This window comes from Zophobas morio, unplaced genomic scaffold (genome assembly GCF_036711695.1).
Source record: "Zophobas morio isolate AGI-343-1 ecotype UQ-CSIRO unplaced genomic scaffold, CSIRO_AGI_Zmor_V1 ptg000004l, whole genome shotgun sequence".
Lineage (NCBI taxonomy): Eukaryota > Metazoa > Arthropoda > Insecta > Coleoptera > Tenebrionidae > Zophobas > Zophobas morio.
The window spans coordinates 13,101,221-13,121,009 of record NW_026972109.1 but is presented as its reverse complement, the minus strand read 5'-3'; the positions used below and the strand labels follow the sequence as shown (position 1 = coordinate 13,121,009).

General features: G+C 35.6%; 3 protein-coding genes across 3 annotated transcripts; all 3 read right to left on the bottom strand.

The window, feature by feature from the left end:
- Window positions 1-2,801, bottom strand: LOC135135151 (SID1 transmembrane family member 1-like). Its single transcript, XM_064064150.1, has 9 exons — window positions 2,124-2,801; window positions 1,991-2,074; window positions 1,291-1,938; window positions 1,129-1,243; window positions 952-1,074; window positions 696-902; window positions 475-635; window positions 300-413; window positions 1-246 (listed from the first exon to the last, which is right to left on the bottom strand). Exons 1-9 carry the CDS (start codon window positions 2,748-2,750, stop codon window positions 64-66), a joined length of 2,262 nt encoding a protein of 753 aa, XP_063920220.1. The 5' UTR covers window positions 2,751-2,801; the 3' UTR covers window positions 1-63.
- A 5,885-nt stretch (window positions 2,802-8,686) lies between these two features.
- On the bottom strand, window positions 8,687-11,432 carry LOC135141904 (SID1 transmembrane family member 1-like). The gene is made up of 8 exons (XM_064073483.1): window positions 10,751-11,432; window positions 10,618-10,701; window positions 9,924-10,565; window positions 9,757-9,871; window positions 9,580-9,702; window positions 9,166-9,530; window positions 8,991-9,104; window positions 8,687-8,933 (listed from the first exon to the last, which is right to left on the bottom strand). The coding sequence occupies exons 1-8, from the start codon at window positions 11,372-11,374 to the stop codon at window positions 8,751-8,753; spliced, it is 2,250 nt and encodes a 749-aa protein (XP_063929553.1). The 5' UTR covers window positions 11,375-11,432; the 3' UTR covers window positions 8,687-8,750.
- Window positions 11,433-12,449: 1,017 nt separating this feature from the next.
- Window positions 12,450-15,304, bottom strand: LOC135141895 (SID1 transmembrane family member 1-like). Its single transcript, XM_064073474.1, has 10 exons — window positions 14,861-15,304; window positions 14,544-14,818; window positions 14,409-14,492; window positions 13,655-14,353; window positions 13,493-13,607; window positions 13,320-13,442; window positions 13,080-13,268; window positions 12,870-13,030; window positions 12,703-12,813; window positions 12,450-12,655 (listed from the first exon to the last, which is right to left on the bottom strand). Exons 1-10 carry the CDS (start codon window positions 15,222-15,224, stop codon window positions 12,479-12,481), a joined length of 2,298 nt encoding a protein of 765 aa, XP_063929544.1. The 5' UTR covers window positions 15,225-15,304; the 3' UTR covers window positions 12,450-12,478.
- Window positions 15,305-19,789: the final 4,485 nt, after the last annotated feature.

The following is a 19,789-nucleotide window of genomic DNA, read 5'->3' as shown; positions in this document are numbered from 1 at the left end:
TTTACAGATCAGATGGTTTTGTATTACATTGCAATGCAATGACTCAAATTGCTGATATTTTTATTAGAATACAGGAATATGTCTTCGTTCTTTAAGAACAATATTGTCATCTAAACATAAGAGAAACATAAATACGAAGTAAATGGCTCCAGCGCTAGTGAAATGCCATAAATCGTGTTTGTCGTAGAAGTTCCAGAACCACTGAAGACAGCGCTGATTGTAATTGCGCGACTCGGCAGGACTTAACTAAAAAACAAATTTTAAGTAGATTTTTCCATGATGACAATTTTTTGACTTACAGCCATTTGGGTGTTCTTATCTAAAAATAAAATCATAGACTGGACCCCAAGAGCGACACCCAGCACACCATAAATCACCGCTTGTACGGAAATTCCTTCACAATGAATAAGAGTCTAAAGTATAAATACGATTCTTTAGGTGAATAGTAATAAAAACAGATTATACAACTTGTACCTTCATAACTACATAAAATATCGAATATAACACTGCATTGCCCATTAGCAACACAAGGAGGAAAGTACCGAAATCTAATGTTCTGTTAACATAAAGTAGAGTTCCGCTTATTAAAAAAGCGAGATTACATAGATTGACAATTATAGTGATGACAAAACGTCCTTGAAATAATAAACATATAAATAAATGATAGCATAATATGTTTAGTGATATGTATGTACCTTTCTTTTGTGGTGTTAAAATTTCCTGTATTGGTTCGTAGGACTCTCTAAATCTCATCCACTGCTGCTGCAATCCTGTCAAAACGCTGTCAAAGTAATAAATTTTTAATGATATGTAGATACACAATGTAGTATAAGTAACCACCACAAGAGGTACCACGATGAAGGCTCGATGTTGATCCTCATCAACAATTATTCCAATCACAGCTTAAACAAACATTATTTGTATTATGTTTAAACAATACGACAAAATTACCCATAAATACAATAAAACCAACAACGGTAAAAGTCGAATAAGCTGACGCTGCTATATCAGAGTGACGATTTTGATAGAGTTTCAACAGGTATAGAATAATCATTACATACATAAAACTTACATCTGAAATATATTACTTAAGACTAGTTTGGCAAAATTTGGAACATTTTTTAATACCAAACTGAAAATTAGTGTTAGTTGGACAAACATGGTAACATGCAGACAGAATGCCTTCACTGATTAAAGCTGTAGCCATTGCATAATAAGTTCCATAGTAAACTGGAATCCCTGTCTGAAATTTGAAGTAAAAATAAGGTTTTGAGAATAAAAGTAAATAACCTCTCGTTCAGGTAGTACTCTGCGACGATATAATACTATCACTAGAAATAAAATTCCCATGGTGATATAACCAATGTTAGACTGCACATGGTTAAAATCAGAAAGAAACCATCCAGGATTCGCACATCCAAAATTGTAGTAGCAACTATCTTCATCCCCTGTCTTATTCACTATTCCTTGGTAAATAGCTGCCAATTGTACAACTGGAATTCCATAGAAAATTGCAATATTTACAACATGCAACCAATAATTGTGCGCTTTTATTTTATTTCTTTCAAGACTTCTGCATAATGAGGCTACAGTTGTGTCATTGTTGTTTGAATTTTCGGTATCTCTATGTGTTTCTTCATCCATGTGATTTTCGCCGTTGAAAAGATCGGAATTGAAGATGTTGTATGCAGGTTCTTGCCGCTTTTCCCACCAGGAAAAAAAACAGCATGTCAGAATCGTGACAGCAGAGAATCCTGCAATACAGCCAAGAACTTTCAAAGTAATGAAGATGTATTCGTTTTCAGGAATAGTGTTTCTTATTTCAATAGTAACTTCCGGAGGGTTTTCACAAATGACTCCTGGACATGCCTCTTCACATGAATTTTCTGCGTTTCCCTTCGCAATGATGAGAATAAATCCATCGGGGAAATTTGCGCTCTGATGTTATCACTATTATTATTAGGAGCAACTAAAACAATTAGGTACTCACATTAATCCTTATGGTACCTTTTGTTACAACAGTTTGTCGAATTCCATCTTCAAAGAATACTTGACCCGAGACATAAACCGGACACTAAAGGAAGACTAAGTCCCTACATTACTTTCGTACTTCTTATACTTACTTTTATCTTTTGAACAACTGCCGTAAAACAAATATTTTTGCTTGAAGCGATATTTATTTCGATTCCAAAGTCTCCAATAAAATCCGGTTTATAAAGAAAGTACTGCGGTCTCCCTGGAGCTACTATCGATATATTATGAGGTTTGCCTTTTGTCAAATAAAATTCTGTTCTCTCAACTACTTTAAGGCTTACGTTTACATTATCAGGCGAAAATGTCGATAAACTCACAGTAAAGTTTTGTGTTCCATTAACATCTCCTGATAGTATTTTACTATTACAGAGTGTTCTAGAAGTGTCGTTAAAAAGCACAAAACCTTTTCCATTTGATGATTCAAGGGTCAGAGGAATCGACCACTTTAACACATCTGGTTCTTGTTCTACCGTTACTATCACTGGATGGTCCTTTGACACATTACTGTTGTTTGTCCAAACGTGTACATTGTAAGGGTTAGATGACGGAGTTTGCGGCGTGAATACAAAGAGTCGTCTAGTAGTTGAGTTTAAAGTGACCTCTGTTCTGTTCGAGAAAATTCCTTCTTTAACAATCACGTTTATCAAGTCGCCCGTGGTGAGAGCAAAAACACTGGTTGTAATTAACATGAAAAAAGAAATGTTCGCACTAATCATGGTTGATTGAAATCGACTGATGCAAGTATAAATGTTTACACTCGTCTTATCAAGTCGAGATACGAAGTAGTTTTGTTAAACAGAATCTGATAATACAATTGTTTCTGGGTACTCCTTTTTTATTCGCCGGAGAAAGGTATCTAAATTTGCTATTTTTGTATATATATATTATGAAATCGCTATAGTTGAAAACAGATATATTTGATTTAAGCGATAAAACAATTAAGAAATTATATCGAAACACTTTTATTTGTAACAAAAAATAATAGGAAATTCCAGGTACTTTGCCTTATGATAAGATTTAATCTACATGGCAAGAATGTGGAAGCAATAAATTAGACAAAATTACATCGTTAGTCCGATTGGCGAAATTTTATTTAGACAATCGGTTATAAAATTTTACTGGTGCTCAAAATAGTGTGGAAAAGACTTCTCAGGTTTTTCAATATATCGCTGCTTTGGTTTGTAGGGTGTTTATTTCCGCTTTGTCATTGCAAGATCATCAGTAAAGTTCGGAATTATATGCAAGAAAAATTACTTTTTTTACACATTAATATTTTATTTCTATCATTTCTTACAACTCTTATAACTAATACAGGGTGTTATTAAAATTCATTTTGTTCTTCCAAAAAATTGCAAAAACGGCAAAAAATGATGGGCTAATGAATGTATTGTCATGTTAACAAGCAACAATTTTACCTACTTTAAATTACTATAGTGATCAAATTTACCTTTAACATTTTTGGAATCAGTAGCGCACACGCAGATTTTCAATCAATTTTATCTCGAAAACTAAAGGATTTTTATTAGATCAATATTTGATGCATAAATTCTCTACATCATGACCAATTACCTTAAAAAAAGTTTTCATCTATTTCAAAAATACCCTGTATAACAAATATTTGGACCTAAACTACACATTTACAAATTAAAATTACCTATGTCGGCGTATCTATTACTCTATTGACTAGCTATTTTATTCACTAACTAGTTACTCACTTGAAAAATATTATTATTTATATTTATTATAATATGTTTTTCTAGATTTTCCATTTTAAATGAATGTCTTCGATGACTTAAAATATATTTATTCACTGAAAAACTACGCTCTATATCGACAGGTGTTACTGGGGCATATTTAAGGGACAACACAATTTGAGGGTCTATATTTACCTCCTCTGAAAACTGTCCATCTAAAACTTTTACCACATTAGTTAGTCTAGTCAAACCCTCATTTTTACTAAGGACTTCGTCTAGTTTTTTTGAGACTGTTTGAGCTATAGGACCTTGTGCTTTATTGATATATTTTTTTAATTTTCTATTAGCTGTACGGATTCACTTAGGGGTAGTTTTTGTTTTTCTAATTTTGTTAATGCCACACCAATTCATTCGTAGTTGTTATTTATGAAACTTAAGTTCTGATTTAATTTAGGACTATTTAAAATCTTGTTGTCCCTAAGATCGTAACGTGTCTTCATTCTACCACTCGCCACTTTATTCTTGGGGTGCAGCATTTCGTGAACGCTCGGCAGCTTGTCCTGTACGCCATCGTCGTAACCTTTGACCTTCTTCGTGTCCTGCAGTTCTTCCAAAAGATGAACCGACGGCCCCCTCGCCTTAATCTTAAGTCTTTTAACCGCCGCACAGGTCCTGCATATCTTCCACCAGCTCTCGACGTCTTCCCGGCAACGGACCCAGTAGAATCTCTTCGTAACGTTGGAAAGCGTCTTGTTTATTCCAGAACCTTCGTTGCGTATTTCTTGAAGTACTTCCTTGATTCTAATGGCCGGAACTACCAACTGCATAGTGACATCGTTTCCATCCGGACTTTTCCAGGCTCGCTTAAGCAATACCTTGAAAGAAGGAGACTCGTCTGTTATTTCCGACCAGCCAGGTCGTTCTACTCCATCTTCTTTCCATCTGAGGGGCGGCCCAATATCCTCGTCTTCCTCATGGTCCTTTCTACATCGAGCTGTAGTCCATTCATCATCTTCTACGACTGCTTTCTTCCTGTGGTTGAACCGTGCTTTGGGCTCCTCAACCGCGTCACAGTGTTTGTAGTTCTGATAAGCGATCAATCTTGCAGGCTTCGCTTCAATACAACGCTGATTCAGCTTGAACTCTTCATTTCCAAGACTTCCTTTACTGGATCAATTGTCAAATCCATTCCCAAAATGAAGTCATCTTCCATGCTAGCCACGAGAGCCCGATGTCTTATTCTCAGCTGACTAATACGGATATCCACCGATGCTTCGCCCATGATCCAGTTACAGTAGTCAATCTGATCGTTTCGGGTATCGGTTCTACATCTTCAGCTCTCACGAGTCCTTTACGTACAATTGATACCGCAGCGCCAGTATCGATGGTGAAACTTCTTATTTTCACTTTGCTGGCGGCCTTATTCTCACCAGTGAACCCATTTTCCCGAATACCGGCTCCTTTTAGATATCGGGGAGGTCTCTGTTTTGTGCTTTTTTTTTGGAACTGGTAATCGAGCACGGCAATCAGGTTTGAGATGTCCCTGGCGTCCATCCTTATAGCATTCCAGGCTTTGCTTAGGAGATACATCATTCTTCCGTCTTCGCAATAATTTTTCTAGCAACTTCTTTATCTTGTTGTTTTCTTCTTTCTCTCGTTCTGCTATGCTGACTTTGTAGCATGTTCTTGTGGTACTGAAAGCAGCTTCCACTTCCAGAGCGCGTATGAGAGCATCAGCTGACGTTTGACATCTAAATATAGGTATACTTGTAACATCTTCTTAACTTCGGTGGTGCTTCCGAGTATGCTAGACGTACCATTTTTTTGACATCTGCTGCAAATTCTGGTAGAGATTCTACAACTTTCTGTGTTCTTGTCTTTAACGGGGCGGTAAAAACTTGCTTTAGATGTTCATCCCTAAATCGCAGTTCTAGAGCAGTGGTTAAGGCACTATATTTGCTTATATCTTTGTCAGATAAGGTTTGAAGCATCTCCAGCCCTGCGCCTGGCAAAGCAATCACCAAAGCTGTAGCTTTTTGTTCTTCTTCCCAGAGATTTGCCGTCGTTGCTGCTTCGAACTGCTTTTTGTAAGTCTAGTTCGCCATTTGACATAGTAAAGTTCAGTTTTCATCCAAACAAAAAAAAAAAACAATGAAATCCAAAAGCCGAAGGGGATGGGGTTAGTTTTACCTTTTCGTCTAGATTCCAATGTTTTTCAATTTACAACCCCCTTTTTGCCCAATAAAATGAGTGACCAGAAGGGAAACCGGGTGGGTGGGCACTTTGATTTTTTTAAAGCGTAGATTCGATCACTTGACGACTTGACCTTGACAAAACTAAATTTAGTCTTTTTCTAATCAAAAAACCAATGAAATTCAAAAGAGGACGTGAGTGGGGTTAGTTTTACCTTTTTGTCTAGATTACTAGATTCCATTGTAATTCAATATAAAATGCATTTTTCGTCCAATAAAATGAGTGACCAAAAAAAACTGGGTGAGCGGGCGGGGCCACTTCGAATTTTTGTAAGTCTAGTTCGCCATTTGATATAGTAAAATTCAGTCTTCAATCTTCATCCAGTCCAAAAAAACCAATGAAATCCAAAAGGGGAGTTGGATGGGGTTAGTTATACCTTTACGTGTAGATTCCAATGTTTATCAATATAAAACTCCCTTTTTGTCCAATAAAATGAGTGACCAGAAGGAAAACCGGGTGGGTGGGCGGCGCCACTTTGAATTTTTTTTAAGCATAAATTGGATCACACAGTGGGTGGTTGAATCGTTCTGGGGCCGACGTCACATAAGATGAAGTGGTTGCTACATTTTTTATTGTCTTTTCAAATTTCTTCATTCGATCTTCTATAGTTTTCATTCGATCGTCCACGTATTCATGCACTGATTTTTCTAACTCACTTTTTAACTGATCCTCGACTTCTCCTTTTGCTTTTTCCTTCATTGAGACCATATTTCGTCAGACAACATTTTCCAAAACTTTTATTTGTTCTTTAATTTCTTCTATTTCATTCTTGTTTGTTTCTATGTCCATTTGGAACTTTTCAGTTAGGTTGGTGATAATCTCATCTATTTTTTTGTCCATCTTTTTCCGTTCGTGTGTCCATTTTTTCGTCCATTTCTTTGTTTCTTGCTTCCATTTTCTCGTCCATTTTTGCAAGCATAGCCATCACCCGGTTTACTTGATCCTCCATTGCTGCTGCAGTTTAAGCTCTCGTCTCGACAGGCATAAATTCTTCAGAATTCTTCTCCAATCTGCCCGGAAATTGTAAAACCAGTTATTAATCTCAAATCTCATTTCCGACATCAGTGTTACGTTGAACGGGTGATTAAAATCGGCGTGGATAAAACTCAACAATTTTATTTCTTAATAACTCAAATGTACACGACTAACTAGACTTCTCTCATTGTCTGGACTACCTAACTGCTCCCGACGGTGGTTCCCACTTAAACAGCCGTGCGGTCCTTCTCAAAGTTCTCCGTCACCGCTTCTAGGCTTGTTCCCGAATATTCCAGGCAAGCATGGTCTGGCATAAAGCAAACTTGAATGTCTCCTCTTCATTTTTGGCTGTATTAGCAGATAAAGTTTCTCGTATTGATGTTTGAGTTACTCTGGTTGAGTTTCTTTTTTCACAATTTCTGTTGTGGAGAGGCGTTTTGCAGTGTTGATCTACAAAATGTTTCTTTGTGCTCGAAATCTAAAAAAAAAATTGAAAACACATAATTATTCGTGTACAAGATACCTGTTACTGACATTGAATAACATGCAAAACATATTTTTTTATTTGGTTCAGTTAAACTTTAGTCGAAAGACTGGCAATATATTTTAAATAAAAAATTTACTGCTTTGCCACAAGGTTTGCAAAAATCATAATCTCCATCTAGGACTAAGTCTGAGTAGGACCGAATCCAAGATGATAGTTTGGAAGATATTTTTTTAATTATTCATAATATTGCTGCTCTGTCGCCAAGTTCGTAGACGAATGATGAATGAATTTGGAAATCGAAGAATGAAATGCTTACAAATACATTCTAGGTTTTCCATCTCTTCCAACCCCTCGTTAAATACATTTGCAGAATTATCTATATTTACAACATCCGGCTTAGAGGCCGTTAAATAAAGAATTCCAGTAATACACCTAATTGGGGGTGTCCATAAATGAAGTCTTGGAAAAACCCGTCCGCATTACTAGAAAACGTCGGTACTTATTTACTTGGATGCTGCCAATAACCAACTGTATTAACATTGTAAAAAAATTAAGATTTTCACCAATTACCACAAAAAATGCAGCAAGAATGTTAAAATGGAATAAATGCAAAAATGCTTAGTTAAATATGCAGAAGCTCTTCTCTTAGCTTTCTTTTCGATCCCCTTCGGATATAACAGACACAGGTACTATTTCGTCGTCGAAAAAGGGCGAACCATTGTGTTGATTTAATTTACTTAACATTTAATTCAGTGAAATTTTTAGTGTGATAAGTGTGATAAGGATATTCTGCTTCTGATTGATTGTTAATTTTAATGCGGGCTGAGTGTTCTGACTAATGGTTATTTCCAAGGCCTATACCCTTGACTCATTTCTTCCTAAATTTTCGCAAGAGCTTGACAAATATTTGCTTTAAAAAATTATTCAATAACATAATTAATTCAAACTTTTATAGCCAAAAACATTTCGGTTTAAAAAAATCAAATATAGGCAGGTGTTTTATAGCACTTTTTAAAGATTACATTTTTCTAATTCCTCAAATTAAATTATTTATCACATTTTAAGACAAATTTTGATTTTTTTTAGTTGCCGCTTTGAAGGCTATAAACTGTAAAAACAAAATGACACGAAATAAATAAATGTGTGTAAAAATCGTTAATCTTTTCTCATTTTTATCAATTTTCATTGCTCAATGTTTTATCGATGATTCTACACATTCCAAACTCAGGTTAAACAAACACTATTTACAGATCAGATCGTTTTGTATTACACTGCAATGCAATGAACTCAAACTGCACACATTTCTATTAGAATACAGGAATATGTCTTCGTTCTTTAAGAACAATATTGTCATCTAAACACAAGAGAAACATAAATGTGAAGTAAATGGCTCCAGCGCTGCTGAAATGCCATAAATCGTGTTTGTCGTAGAAGTTCCAAAACCACTCAAGACAGTGCTGATTGTAATTGCGAGACTCAGCAGGACTTAACTAAAAAACAAATTTGAAGTAAGTACATTTTTCCATGATGACAATTTTTTGACTTACAGCCATGGCGGTGTTCTTATCTAAAAATAAAATCATAGACTGGACCCAAAGAGCGACACCCAGCACACCATAAATCACCGCTTGTACGGAAATTCCTTCACGATGAATAAGAGTCTAAAGTATAAATACGATTCTTTAGGTGAATAGTAATAAAAACAGTTTATACAACTTGTACCTTCATAATTAAATAAAATATCGAATATAACACTGCATTGCCCATTAGCAACACAAGGAGGAAAGTACCGAAATCTAATGTTTTGTTAACATAAAGTAGAGTTCCGCTTATCAAAAAAGCGAGATTACATATATTGGAAATTACAATAATCAAAAATCGTCCTTTCTTTTGTGGTTGTAACATTTCGCGTAATGGTTGGTAGGACTCTCTCAATCCCATCCATAGCTGCTGCAATTCTGTCAAAACGTTGTGAAAGTAATAAATTTTTAATGATATGTAGATACACAATGTAGTATAAACTACCACAAGAGGTACCACTATCAAGGGTCGAGGTTGATCCTCATCAATAATTATTCCAATCACAGCTGAAACAAACATTATTTGTGTTATGTTTTAACAATACGACAAAATTACCGATAAATACAATACAGCCAAGGACGGTAAAAGTCGAATAGGCTGACGCTGCTAGATCAGAGTGACGATTTTGATAGAGTTTCAACAGGTATAGAATAATAATCACGTACATAAAACTTACATCTGAAATACATTACTTAAGTCGAGTTTGCCAAAATTTATATCATTTTTCAATACCAAATTGAAAATTAGTTTCAGTTGGACAAACATGGTAACATCCAGACAGAATGCCTTCACTGATTAAAGCTGTAGCCATTGCATAATAAGTTCCATAGTAAACTGGAATCCCTGTCTGAAAATAATTATGAAGTAAAAATCAAGTTTTAAGGAAAAAAGTAAGTAACCTTTCGTTCAGGTACTACTCTGCGTCGATGTAATACCATCCCTAGAAATAAAAATCCCATGGCAATATAACCAATGTTAGACTGCACATGATTAAAATCACTAAGAAGCCATCCAGGATTCGCACACCCAAAATTGTAGTAGCAATTATCTTCATCCCCTGTCTTATTTACTATCTCTTGGTAAGTAACTGCTAATTGTACAACTGGAATTCCATAGAAAATTGCAATATTTGCAACATGCAGCCAATAATTGTGCGCTTTTATTTTATTTCTTTCAATACTTCTGCACAATGAAGCTACAGTTGTGTCATGGTTTGTAGAATTTTCATTATCCCTACTTGTTTCTTCATTCATGTGATTTTCACCGTGTAAAAGATTGTTGTCTGTAGGTTGAGCAGATTGTTGCCGCTTTTCCCACCACGAAAAAAAACAGCATGTCAGAATCGCGACAAAATAGAATCCTGCAATACAGCCAACAACTTTCAAAGTAATGAGGATATATTCTTCAGGAATAGTGTTTTTTATTTCAATTGTAACTTCCGGAGGTTCATCACAAATGACTTCTGGACATGCCTCTTCACATAAATTTTCTGCGTGTTCTTTCAAAATGATGAGAATAAATCCATGGGGGAAATTTGCGCTCTGTTGTTATCACTATTATTATTAGAAACAATTAAAACAATTAGGTACTCACATTAATCCTTATGGTACCTTTTGTTATAACAGTTTGTCGAATTCCATCTTCAAAGAGTACTTGACCCGAGACATAAACGGGACACTAAAGGAAGAATAAGTTTCTTGAATACTTTCGTACTTCTTATACTTACTTTTATCTTTTGAACAACTGCCGTAAAACAAATATTTTTGTTTGAAGCGATATTTATTTCGATTCCAAGGTCTATTTTAAAATCCGGTTTGTAAAGAAAGTACTGCGGTCTCCCTGGAGCTACTATCGATATCTTACGAGTTTTGTTTTTTGTCAAATGAAAATCTCCTTTTTCAACTACTTGAAGGCTTACGTTTACATTATCAGGCGAAGATGTCGATAAACTTACAGTAAAGTTTTGTGTTGCATTAACACCAGACAATATTTTACTATCACAGAGAGTTCTAGAAACACCGTTAAAAAACACAGACCCTTTGCCATTTGATGATTCAAGAGTGAGAGGAATCGACCACTCTAAAACATCTTGTTCTTGTTCTACCATTACTACCACTGGATGGTCCTTTGACACAGTATTGTCGCTTGTCCAAACGTGTACGTTGTAAGGGTTAGATGACGGAGTTTGCGGCGTGAATACAAAGAGTCGTCTGATGGTTGAATTTAAAGTGACGTCTGTTCTGTTCGAGAAAATTCCTTCTTTAACAATCACATTTATCAAGTCGCCCGTGGTGAGAGCAAAAACACTGGTTGTAATTAACATGAAAAAAGAAATGTTCGCAGTAATCATGGTTGATTGAAATCGACTGATGGAAGTATAAATGTTTACACTCGTCTTATCAAGTCGAGATACGAAGTAGTTTTGTCAAACAGAATCTGATAGTACAATTGTTTCTGGGTGCCTCTTTTTGATTCGCCGGAGAAAGGTATCTAAATTTGCTACGTCTGTCATGTATATTATGAAATCGCTGTTGTTGAAAAAAATACATTTAGATTAAATGATAAAACAATTAGGAAATATTAATCAAAACATTTTTATTTGCACCAAAAAGTAATAGGAAATTCCAGGTACTTTGCCGGATGATAAGATTTGATCTACAGAGCAAGGACGTAGAAGTAAGTTAGACAATATTACATTGGTAGTCCCATTGGCGAGATTTTATTTAAACAGTCGGTTATAAAATTTATTAGTGCTCAAAATAACGTGGAAAAGACTTCTCAGGGTTTTTAAAGTTATTCAATATTTCGATGTTTTGGATTTTAGGGATTTTATTTCCACTTCAACCAATATTGCCTTATAATTTTTGAAAGTGGGGTGGTTTATCTGGGTGTTTTTGCAAGGTCATCAGTGAACGCGCACTCTGTTATGTGTAGTGGTAATTTTGTGTATCCTGCTTGTAGTTTTTTGAGCTTCGCTTGACATTTTTTAAGTACCTAATTCGTCTAGAAAGATATTAAACAAAAAAGGGCTCAATACCCTCTCTTGCATCAGTCCGCTGACATTTAAACGTCGAAAATTCGAAACAACGGAATATTGGATAGTCAAACGTAAGCTACATTGGTTCACTGATTTGACGATAGAGAGCTCACTAGTACTGGTATCTTTTCCGGAAACGCCAGAAAACACAAGCAAAAGCTTGAAAAGTAACATTTCTGAAGTTTTTTAACGGATTTCTTGAATCTACAAATGCCAGAAGGTGATCGTCAAAACAAGTCTAAATATATTTCAGAACTCGTAAAATTCGACCAAAATAAGATTTCCAGCTAAAATTTTATGGTTTCCTGTGAACCAATTTTTAACTAAAAATAAATCTATCAAAAACATAAAATCCAGAAACATTTATTGCCAGATTTACAGAAAGACATTTTAAAAAGTAAAAAATAATTTATTCGTTTAGAATACAGTAATTTCTTCACGCTTCGTTTCCACTAGATCATCATCCAAACATAATAAATACATAAAAGTAAGGTAAAGAGCAGGAGCACTGACTAAATGCCAGACGTCATGTTTATCGTAAAAATTCATCAAGATGCACTCTTGATTCCACTGACGGGATTCCGCAGGAGTCACCTGAAGGATCACTGTTATTCACATACTATATAAAAAAGAAAACATACCGTCCACAATGTTGCGTTGTCTAAGAAAAATACTCCAGCGCCGGCCCACGCCACAATTCCCAAAAGACCATACACGATAGCTTCGAAACAAATTCGTTCCCCGTGGACTAGCTGTACGAAACAAAAAAAATGAGTTGGAATGTTTAACATTCAACCAGAAAACAAACCTTCATGCCTGTATAGAAAATTGCATGCAAAACCGAATTCCCCATAAGAACTCCCAAAAGGAAAGTACCAAAATCGGTAACTCCTGAGTTGTAAAGACAAAGCCCTGTTATCAACATAGCATAGTTGGCTAGATTGGCTACTATTAAGAGAATAAAGCGACCTACAAGAAAATTTTAATTAGTTCAAGTCTATCAGCCGTTAAAACTTACTTTTCTTAACGGGAGCAATCGCTTCTACTTTGTCTTCGGAACTTCTGAAACTTTTCTTTAACTGCTTGAAACCAACAAAGACAAAGCTGATGAAATAGATTTTGAAGGAGATGTAGGCACACAATAGTGAGTAAATGACGACAAACACAATCCATACGGTTAAACTACCATTAAGAATGCCAACCATTGCTATAAATAATCATGTTAAAAAATAGTACCATTTCGGGTACACTATCTTACCTAGAAAGATCGCCATTCCTAATACAGTAAATGTAGCATAAGCGGTGGCGTTAACGTCAGGGTGACGATTTTGGTACAATTTAATCATACAGAGTACTGCCATCACATACATGAAACTAGTATCTGAAATGATAGTTAGTAGGTAAGTACCAAACGAGTCTTTATGGTCGTACCAAATTGATAGTTTGATTGACTAGGACAGATGTGGTAGCATGCAGAGAGCAAACCTTCAATGGTTAGAGCAATACCCATCGCATAGTACACGCCGTAATGAACAGGTACACCAGTCTGTAAAAGCCCGCTTAGAGAAGTTACAATCGAAAAAATAAACTTACACAGTTGCTGGGAATTTTGGCATGACGATGTAGTACTGCCCCTAGGAACAAAATCCCCATGAAAACATACCCCACATTCGAGAAAATATGGTTAAAGTCGCTTAGACCGAAAGCCGGATTAGCACAGAGGAAATTGTAGTAACACATATCTTGGTCGCCCGTCCTGTTAACAACTCTTTGGTACGTAATTACTAGTTGTACCACAGGAATGCTGTAGAAAATGGCAATGCTGAGTATGTGCCACAAGTAATTATATGCTCTTCTCCGATCTTTCGTTGGCGCTTTGGCTAGAAGATTCACTGTAAGTCTCTCTTTTTTGAGCAGTTCTTTTCGATCTTCTTCCGATATAACAGGCTCAGGTACTATTTCGTCGTCGAAAAAAAGCGAACTGTCGTGTTCGTCTTTGATTCGCGTTTTGACGAAATTTGAGATAGTGCCCCATCGAGTAAAAGCAAACACCATTATAATTGCGAAAATGTAGAAGACACCAATAGCTCCAACAGTGGCAAGAGATGCGATACCGTAATCTTTACCGTTGATGCCTTTGTTAATAGTAAAGCGAATCGTGGAAGTACGATTAGAAGAAGTGATGATTGTGCTTTTAGTTTCTCGTGGAAGGACAGAATTTTCTTGGCTACATTGATAATTGTCGGCTTTTGCAACGAAAACTAGGAAGAATCCATCAGGATATTCGCGTTTCTGGAGAGTTAAAATGTGTACTTTTCAAAAAACAAAAAAAAATGGTGGTACTTACTCTAATGCTCATCCCTCCTTTGCGATTTATTGTCTGGTATTTACCTTCATACTTGATGTCTCTGTCTAAATCAAAAACGGGACACTAGAACGTAGTTTTTAGTTAAAGTACTATTTTGAAAAGGTGTGTTCTTACGTAGCTGTCCTGAATTGACACAGTCAAGCAGATATCGTCATCGGAAACAATTTCGATAATCGCACTTGTCGACTTAGTGTCGTTGAAAAACTTGTAATAGTAGTATTTCGGCTCACTTGGTGATACCGAAACTGAGTACTCTTGTGCTTCGGTTAAGTAAAAGTTCTTTTCTTCTTCCACCACAATCGTGATGTCTATGTTAATGGCAGAAGACGTGGATAAAGCGACGATAAAATTCTGTGATAGGTCCTTCATCATTAACCTTGAATGTGTATCTAAAAGGACGATCAGTCGTATTTTGTCAAAATCTAACTTACTAGTTTTAGTAATTTCGGGCATATGATTATGGCACAAAGTCCTCGACGTGTTGTGAAAATGTACCACATCTTGTTTATTCGAACTATCGACGACGAAAGGAATTTGCCACGATAGTACTTCGCGTTCTTGTCGTACCACCACCAGCACAGGAGTTTTTATTTTAGCATTCGTGCTCCACGCTTTGATTCGATAGGGGTATATAGAATCCGAAGTTGGGAAGACCAGGACGTGTTCGGTCGTCTGATTGAACCAGAAAGTCGTCTGTTGCGAGTAATTCCCTTCGCTTTGTACCATGTTGAGTTTAGCTACATGAGCACTTTGTACCAGCGGTACCACCACGAGCACGAGCCACCAGTTCGTCATTCTGCCCGGCGAGGAGTTCGCGAGGGATGCACCCGATTGACTGAGTCTTGCCAAGATACTACTTATCCTTTCGTCAATAATCCGTCTCTTATCAATTATTTACACTTACTATGTCACCGCGTCGCTCAAATTATCACTATCGACGCAGCGTCAAAACCACATCCGTTTTAATTACGAGAATACTTAGATTGTGAATTTTACCAGAAGCCGATCAATACACTATCTATTATCATTTCATTTCGCAAGGGTGTGTCTTTGGTAATCGACCGCTGGAGGAGATAACGTCAAGGTCGTCTTCTCGAGTCAAGTACCTTTGTTGAATCCAACTGGACCGGTACGACTAAAAAGTCGCCGAATTAACACTCTCAGTCCATTTTCTTGAAAGCAGACGCTTCTCTTGATTGACGGGTATAAGGGTATCTGCTGCTTGTACAGACACGTCCTCTTTCTTTATTATTTATGAAATCATTCGCGTTAATAATTGAATGATTTGTTTCCAATATTGATTCCACGGGATGGCAAACCGTGAAGGTTAATTATGGACGATGGAACTTTCGCCGGAGATAATGATGGGCGGAATCTCGAGATTAATATTTAAGGGTTGTCGTTTTTTTGTCTGAGACAGGACCTTGCTGAAGGTCAATGTTGGACCTGATTTTAAATTATAGACGAGATTATTAGGATCCAGACAAATATTTGTTCGATTGTGGGATAAGTGGTGTTTTGCGAATTAAATTTACGCAAAGTAAATAGGAATGATAGTGAGGTACATAGATAGTAAACACTTCAAGTCTCATCTAAAGATTACCAGGATTTCGTGGCCTTAATTTTATTTCAAATAAAACAAATATAATAAAATAAAATAAAATAAACATGTTTTGGTCACTGCTATATGGTAAATGCTGTACAGTTGAACATTTATAGTTATGTCAGTATTTTCTACTGCAGTGTAGTTTGTAAAATAGTAATTGTTTAAACCAGAAAAAGAGTGAATCTATTTTATTCTAGTTAAAAAAGTAAGACCCCAAATATTCTGGGTATCATATGCTTTGAAACAATTAATTAGTCAAAACCTTCCCACAACAATACAGATGTCTCATCTTTCAAAACAGTTGCTTATCATGCGGTTATAATTTCCAGCCGTCATTTTATGCAAATCCCACGCCAAACTGTTACGAAAATTGCGGTATTAAACCCTGAACGAGCCCATAATTCATCAAAATACTTCGAACCCATTAATCCCAACAGAAGATCGCCATTAAATTCCAATTATTTAGAGATAAACGGCAACACCTTGAGACAGCCGAACCGATTCGGTGTTATTCCTTTCGTATTCTCCATAGATACGAAATTAAAGAAAAAGTCACGTAATAACACGCAGGATTCTTTCCGTTAACTTCGTCCAGAAACCTGAAAACGTCAGTCTTTCACGTTTTCAGGTGAATTATTTTGTTTATGCCATCGCGTGCAAGCGCCAATGACAACTGTTGATTTGTTGGACGCTGAATAATGCATGTGATCGAGGAAACGTGGAAGAGGTATTCAAGAACTCCATTTCCGAGCAATCTCGACTATGCATATTTCAAAAATTGGCTAAGGTTTCGAACGCATAAACAACATTAGGATTCTGAGCGCTCCGAAATGGATTATATTGAAAAACAAAGCGGGGCTAATTGGGTTTTTAATGGGTATTCGTTGTCAACCTAATGCATCCATAGCTAGTCATAAATTTTTATTCCGCCGATGCTAATTTGTGGCTTCGTATTTGATCTCAGGGTCAGAGTCGTCCGACCTTTGTTAATGGGACTTTGATTGTCTGATGCGACAAATCTTATGGTAATGTCACCTGACGCACCCAAGTCCGATACAAATAAGTTCGAATTTTTTAGATAGAGGAACACATGTCTAAGGCTACCAACCTCCTATTAATCAAACTGGAAACGAGTTTTATACCATGGGTGATAGTATTTACGATTACAGTTAGATTCAATAACCTGGCGAAGAATTCTTGCAAAAATATTTTTGGGTGGAGGTGGGACCTTTCGGGTTTTTTTTTGAAGAATTTGCTGTTATCGATGCGTAACTAGTCTACTATTTTCACCTGACTATTCTTATTTAGCGAATTTGTTTTTAAAGTGTAGGTGGTGGTAAATCCGTTTTGTAGATTCTCTGGAAGAGAGTACCATACATATTTTAACATTTTTAAGAGACATCACACCATTGGCTTCTTTTTATGTAAAGTCACTAAACTCGTTTTTGCATTTTAGATCTCGTTTTCGATAAATTTCCATCTTGTGTGTGTTAACGGCCTCATTCTATTTTTCCTTTCAATAATGCGTTTAACTTGTTGTTATGTTCATTTACTGTGTCATAGCTACCGATAGAGGATAGAATTAACGTCATTTTGTAATAACTGTGAGTAATTTCATTTACGTGAAAAAACTACAGACAGGTACTTCTCAGTACGTATGATTGGTACTACATTACGTACTAGCTCAATGTGCGCAATAATAATAAAGATATGAAGGGACAATGTTCGTGAAGTTATATCGTGATTGATAGATTATTTTCAAGGTTTGAGGAAAACAAGTACTATAAATAACTATTTTTCAACTTGTGCAAGTTTTTGCTAACAATTTTTCAGCATCGATCCAAGTTATAGTAGAATTACTAGAAAATGTTCTTTTTATTTCTTATTTAAGTGAGACAGGTTCTAGAAACACAGTTTATCGCGAAAACGGAAAACCAAATATTTACGTATATATACAAACGCTAAAATTTTTGAAATATTACAAAACAACTGTTATCTATAGATTATGACCATGTTATTTTAGTGCTTAGATTAGATAATCCTCTAGAAGATTTAAAAAAATATTTCGCCCCGCTTTTCTTCCAGGAATATATATTTTTTTTAAACACATTTCTAATTTTATTGCTTAATATCGTTGCTTGAATTTGAAAAATATCAAAATTAAACTTAACGACGTTTACTCTTCAACATTACTTAACAGCTACTTAAAGAGTCAATACTTCGAACAATTAGTGCCAGACGCTAACTCGTTTACAGTCTACGATCCTGTCGTTCTAATTAGTTTGAAATGTTTTGAGAATTCACATCAATGTAATAGCTGCCTTGTATCTAAGGAGGTGTTACATACAGTAGTACGAAAAATCTGAACTCGTTTAGATATTTTGAAATGATTTTGTCTTCCAAAATTTTTAATCGAATGAATTTAAGAAGCAGTTCAAGTCTTTAATTTGAAAATCCTCCATGCTAGAGAAACACGCATATTTTACAAATTTTAAGAGACAGTGTTTTTCGTTTCTTTTCGTGTTAAGTCACTGAACTTGTTTTGCATTCTAGATCTGGTTTTTATTGAGTGTCCATTTAGTGTGTTAACGGCCTCAGTTTATAAATCTGCAATAAAAATTATGTGTCCATTATATTCTCAATAATATATTCAATTCTTCAAAAATGATACACTTATTTTTTGCACAGTAGTTGTCTGAAAGTGGCGAGAATTTGGGAGATTTTCGTTTGCGAAGTAGTATTAAACTTGTTATATCACTATTTATTTAGGTAGATGAACGAAAAAACTGATGATATCATTACATAAAAGCAAAAGAAAATAAGTGACTGTGATATAAGCAAATAATGTAGGAACGTTGTAGAAAGCATTTGTTTCCTTTTTATTTCATGTTCATTTGTTGAAAACAAAATCGTTAACCGCCTCGTCTTCGATAATTTTTTTTAAAAACACGCATTATATAATTATTTTCGTGAAATGTGCAACTATTCGTCCGAGCGAAAACTTGCTGGATTGTATTAGGCTATGATTTAAACCGTTAAGGAACCATCTGGAAATCTGAAATTTTCCAAAGGTGCCAGTAGCCGTGGCACCAGAGTGCCCGTGCCCGAATTTTTTGCAAAATTTTCGTTTCAGTTTTTTATTTTCTTTATTTTTACAATTTTTCGTTTTTTCGATTTCACTTTATTTCAATTTTTCGTTTCCTCAATTTTTCAATTTGCAATTTTTCAGTCTTTTGTTTTTCCTTTCTTCGATTTTACAATATCTCTTCTAGTTTTCATTTTTAAATTTTCCGATTTTCCAACTTTTGTACGTTGTAATTTAGATTGTGCAGTTTTTTATTTCTTCAATTTTTCCAGAAAAACGAGAAAGTACAAGTTATTCTACGTGCCTTACATTAGGAGTACACACCAAAATTATTGAATAATACATCGACTTTATTAAACTATATATGTATATAGAAAAAAAAACAAAGATTACCCCCCCCATCTCAACTGTGGTGACTTGATGAGTTTTTAATCCGTAATCAAATCGAGGGGCGGAGTTTAATTGCAAAATCTATATTTCTGTACAAAATTTTACTCTTTTAAAAACATATTTCACATGGAAATTTCTTGTAGAGAAACGAGGATTTTGTAACTAAGCTCCGCCCCTCGGTTCACAATGCATAAAAATTTCATCATAATTGAGAAGGGTTGGGGGGGCGGGGCTTATATTTTATCCGTCTTTTTTCTTAATATAGGTATGAAGTCTTCT